Source organism: Cryptomeria japonica, chromosome 6 (assembly GCF_030272615.1).
Source record: "Cryptomeria japonica chromosome 6, Sugi_1.0, whole genome shotgun sequence".
NCBI classification, from domain to species: Eukaryota; Viridiplantae; Streptophyta; class Pinopsida; order Cupressales; family Cupressaceae; genus Cryptomeria; species Cryptomeria japonica.
The window spans coordinates 101,627,731-101,633,015 of NC_081410.1; the positions used below are offsets into that span (position 1 = coordinate 101,627,731).

The 5,285-nt window shown below is 40.2% G+C and overlaps 1 protein-coding gene across 1 annotated transcript; it reads right to left on the bottom strand.

Annotated features, from left to right (window-relative positions):
• Positions 1-3,820: 3,820 nt before the first annotated feature.
• On the bottom strand, positions 3,821-4,561 carry LOC131876506 (uncharacterized). Its single transcript, XM_059221925.1, has 2 exons — positions 4,510-4,561; positions 3,821-4,269 (listed from the first exon to the last, which is right to left on the bottom strand). The coding sequence occupies exons 1-2, from the start codon at positions 4,559-4,561 to the stop codon at positions 3,821-3,823; spliced, it is 501 nt and encodes a 166-aa protein (XP_059077908.1).
• Positions 4,562-5,285: the final 724 nt, after the last annotated feature.

A 5,285-nucleotide genomic window follows, 5' to 3' on the forward strand; every position in this document is an offset into this window, starting at 1 on the left:
CAACAAAAAAACAAACATCCAACAAAGTGAAACAAAGTATCAATTTATATGACCATCACTCACATTTTGAGAAAAAAGGGGTCTTCATCAAAAGACTACATTGAAAAAGAGACCATTTAGTTCAAAAGCTTTTATCAGAAGAAGGAAGTTTTTCTATATCAATAGACAAATTTTTCTCTCACACAGAGCCTTCTTGCGTCATACGCACTTATATCTTCAAGGAAAATCCAACAAATTCGACAAAGAGCCTTTGAAAAATAGAGCATTTACTCAGTATAGAGCCTTGAGTTATCACAAAAACAAAGGGGGCAAGATCAACCTTGCTTTCTTCCCAAAAATTTGTATCACCTACAACGTAGCTCGAGGGGAACCACCAACTCCTGAGAGAGAGGAAGAAGTAGAAACGCCCTTTGTGATAGAAATTTTTTATTGAGATCCATATTTTATCCACTTTCACCTACACAACATCACAAAACCATTCAACTCTCAAAACACAAAAAGGTCTTGTCCTAAGTTCTTTTAAATATTGCTTAAATCAAACCAACAAATCACTTTTAGGGTGTCTCTACATCTAGGATCAATCATCCTAAGAGGCATTTCTACGCAGGTTAAAACTAGTTTATAGGTGCATCCTCTCATTGCTAGGTAGCTTGGTTTGTAACACATCTCAAACCTTGCTATACCTTATCGCATCAAAATTGTTGAAAACACAAAAGCAATTCACAAAGAACTTTGTTAACTTCCAACCTTCAGCGTTAGAGATCCATATTCTAAACATTTCACAAAAACACTTATCTCTCATTAGAACATTTCATCACCATCCCTCATAAATCACCAAAACCTCAAAACTTTCAAACAAAATGGCTCACACTAGATCAAAAACTAGACAACTAGAGATTGAAGAGGAAGAAGAAAACCTCATTGATTTTCAAGAAGCCCTTGGAGGAGGCACAAATGATGAAGATCCTAGCACTCCAACTCCGGAATATGTAGAAAGAGCACAACACAATCCCAAGTTCAATCGACTTTTTGATGAAATCCTTAGAAACAATGCAAATGCTCATTTTCGAAGACTTTCTCAAGAGGGTGCTAAACTACCCTCTAACTTTGATACCGCATAGATACAACAGACATTAGAACAACATAGCCATAACGATGGTGGAAGAGGTAGGGATTACTTTCGTTATGACCTTAATCATCAAGGGAAACCCCCGCCTCCTCCTCCTACAGAAATAGACATGTTGAGACAACAAGTAGAAAATCTTGCTCAACAACTCAATAGTGGTGTGAAGACTACCCGGTTTTCACTTAACAATATTTGTCCCTATCATTTTGATAGGAACATGCATATGCCACCTTTTCCGCGAGGGTTTGAAACACCTAAGTTTGAAAAGTACAGGGGCAAAGGAGACCCTAGAGATCATGTCTGAGAATTTCACTCAGCTTGTTTAGAGGTGGCTTATGAGGACACCTATCTAATGTGCCTCTTTCCTCAGAGTTTGGGAGGTACAACCACACAATGGTTTTCCCGATTACTAGGTGGCATTAAAACATTCAAGGAACTAGTCCAAAAGTTCATCGCTCATTATTCACATAACATAGAATGAGATGTTACCATGGCAGATCTATGCAACACCAAACAAAAACCAAGGGAGTTATTCTTAGCTTTCCTACAACGTTGGAGGCAATTGTCTAACAGACGTTCTCTTCATTTGATTGAATAAGAATTAGTGGAAATATTCATTTCCAACTTGAATGATGAGATGGAATTCCATTTAGACATGAAGGGTACAAAATCTTTTGAAGAGATGATCACTCAAGGATTAAAATGTGAACGAGCCCTTATCAAAATCTACAATGAACCCAAAGATGGCCCTCGTCCACGTTATAATAGTGATAAACCCAATTTTTGGAACAAGAACAAGAATGTTGTCAATGATAGAGTCATGGATGCACAAACAATAAAAATTGCACAACTTGTGGTCAGGTTTGCGGGAAAAAATCCCCCTCCTAAAAACAACACCATCACTCATCCACAAAATCAAGGTCACAATGCGCCACAAGAGGAACCAAGACAATGACAACAGAACTACAAACCAAAACGCACATACACACCCTTAGGGGAACCCATCGAAACAATATTGCGTCAATTGGTCTCGTCTAATCTCGTGACCTTACCAAAAGCATCTAACTATGAACCTCAAGTCAAACCTCCATGGTGGAGAGATAATGAACATTGTGAATTTCACCAAGGGAAAGGACATAAGACGAGCAATTGCCATCGACTGAAAGATCTTGTTCAAGATCTTATTGACAGAGGAGAAATTAAAATAGAAGGACATGACCCTAAAACATCCAATGACGATCATCTAATGTTCAAGAATCCACTTCCATCACATGATCAAAGGGGTCCTTCCACCTCAGGGCAAAACACAGATACTACAACTAATTATACACAAGCTGCCTATAATTATACTGTGAATCACCTCTATGACGCTGATGAACAAGTTACAACCCTCACTATCAAAGACCCACATCCTACATCCAATGTTGTTATGTATCCTAGAAAAATTACCATTCGAGCAACATCACAAGCAATGACACCCATGCCCAAGCAATATAATCTTGTGGAACAATTGGACAAAAAGTCCACACTCATATCCATATTACAGATTTTGCACTTGTCCCCTTCACACAAAACAATCTTGGATCAAGCTCTCCAAGAAGCGTCGGTCTCTGCCAACCTCAACACAGATCAATTTTAAGCCATGGTTGGTAGTCTCAGGTCATCACCATGCCTCACTTTTCTGAAAGTGATAACGCTTCATTCCAACAACCACATAACGCATCTCTTCACATTGAAGGATTTGTCAACCAACATAGAATCAAGCGAGTCTTGATTGACAATGGAGCCGACCTGAATATATGCACCTTATAGTTGGTCACATGATTGGGATATGCGGTAGAATCAGTGGATCCCAGCAAAAAGATAACCATTAAGGCCTATGATGATGTAGAGCGTTCTTCCAAAGGAGTTGTTGCATTACCTATCAAGGTGGGCCAGTGGTGAAGCACATCATCTATCAAGTTCTGGACCTTCCTTTTCCATATAATCTCTTGTTAGGAAGACCTTGGATACACGCCATGCAAGTCGTTCCATCTACCTATCATCAGTGTATCAAGTTTCCCTATAACGATGAAGAAATCACAATATTTGGCGATGCAAATCCATTTGCATATTATAACAATATTAACCATCAGCCAAAGATCACCGTACCTAACACCCGAGAAGCTATCCCTTCCACATACTATGTTAGTCTAGCCTCTCTTTCTAGTTCAATCACCCCTATACCAAAGCAAGAAAGTTGAAAATGAAAGTGGTCGAGGAAGGTCATGGGGAATATAATCTAAGCTAACTCTTTTGTGTTGGGCAATTACCCACTTCCCCTAGAACTTATGGCAAGCCTCAATAGTTGCTTCAACCACCACTGACCAAGCAAGCATGCGCTTTGGCACAGTTCATCCCTGGTAAAAGTTAGGAAGAGGAAACCAGAGATGAGGACTTGGTAGAATGGATCTATAAAGACCCTATCAACACAAAAATCTTGTAGGCTAAGCTTCCTATTGATAAATATGGCAAAGGCCTCACCATTATGCAAATAATGGGCTATGATGGCCAGAGTGCTTTGGGACATTGTAAACAAGGATGACATGAACCCTTACACCCTGAGTTGAAACCCAAAGATAAAACTGGCTTGGGTTTTCAAAAGGAATCCCTTCCTAAACTCAGATTCAAAGGTAAACCCAACAACCTAATGTATCAAATAGTTACTCCAAGGAGGACATCCTTGATTATATCTGCGGCACCAACAACACCATCTACACCAACAAAACTAATCATCAAATCAACAACATCAATCACCCCAGCAGTACCAACAATGCCGACGATCCCATTATCGACATCAATCACACCAACAACACCCACCGCAACAATAACCTTGACAGTAGCACCAACAACACCAATACTCCCAGCAGTTGTACCAATCGCACCTACCAAACTGAAAATAGCAGTAGTAGCACCAGCAACACCCACAACAACAATAATCCCAACAATAGCACCCACAACAACAATAATCCCATCTGTAGCAGTGACAACATCAACAACATTGATAATTCCATCGGTAACAACAACAACATCAACAACACCAATACTCCCAGTAGCAACATCCACAACACCAATAATCCTACCAGCAGCACCATCAATCCCACCTATAAAAATGCATAAACTTGTGACCAATGCACTATTCAATGCAAAAGACATCCCAACATGGTACGGTAATCAGATGTTAGAGAGTGATTTAGAGACCGACTCGCATGAGTGGGAATTTGATTTAGTGAATCTAAATACTTCAGATGAGGAAGACACATCACCTCCCCCACCTCGTAAGGATATCCCATTTTACGGGGAGGCATGGATTAAAACCTTTTGGGTTCCTAAGCAAGAAGCACCTCCCACAGGCCCTGCATCAAATCCAACCCACCATTGACGAAATTCACTCATCTATATTAACCCTCACTGACACCTCCTTTGAACTCAACTTAATCGATGAGGTCATGCCTATCATCCACCTTGAACTCATTGATTGGAACTAGCCAAATCCCCCATGTCTTGATCACTTCCAAAATGATGAGGTGCTCATAGACTTTTTAGAAATACGGGATCACATACCAAGCGGGGATCACAGAGCTGGATTTGCCATCGAACTTAATAGCGCAGCAAACTTTGGGGCAGATGCCAAACCTTTCAGCTGCAAAACTATCACAATAAAACATGGATCCTCTAGTGTAAACCACACACTGGCACTTGTTGATCCCAAAAAAGTAAAAATAAAGAGCGTATCCAAAGGTGAAAACCTCTATGAGGCGCTTGAGGATGAAAGGTTTGACATCTTCCCCTCTAGTACAAATCAGGAGAGATCAATTATCCTAATCGAAGAAACAAAAGAATTCAATGTGGGGACCCTTGAGACTCCTCACCAAATACATTTGGTATCTCTACTAACTCCAGAAGAACAACCAAAATTTGTGGAATTATTCCAGAAGCATCAAATCAACTTCGCATGGTCTTATGCAAACATGCCTGGCTTAGATCCTGATTTGGTCATGCATCACCTCACCGTGGCAGACGGAGCTAAACTGGTAAAACAAAAGCTCAGAAAGATGCACCCACAGATTGTTGTGCTTGTCAAGGCAGAACTCAAAAAGCTCTTAGATGTTGGTTTCAT

Excerpts from the sequence above, each read along its gene's own strand:
- LOC131876506 (XM_059221925.1), bottom strand. The coding sequence starts at position 4,561 with ATGAGTGAATTTCGTCAATGGTGGGTTGGATTTGATGCAGGGCCTGTG. Across the intron at positions 4,270-4,509 it reads TGATGCAGGGCCTGTGGGAG|GTGGGATTGATGGTGCTGCT; the intron begins GTGCTTCTTGCT and ends GCATTTTTATAG.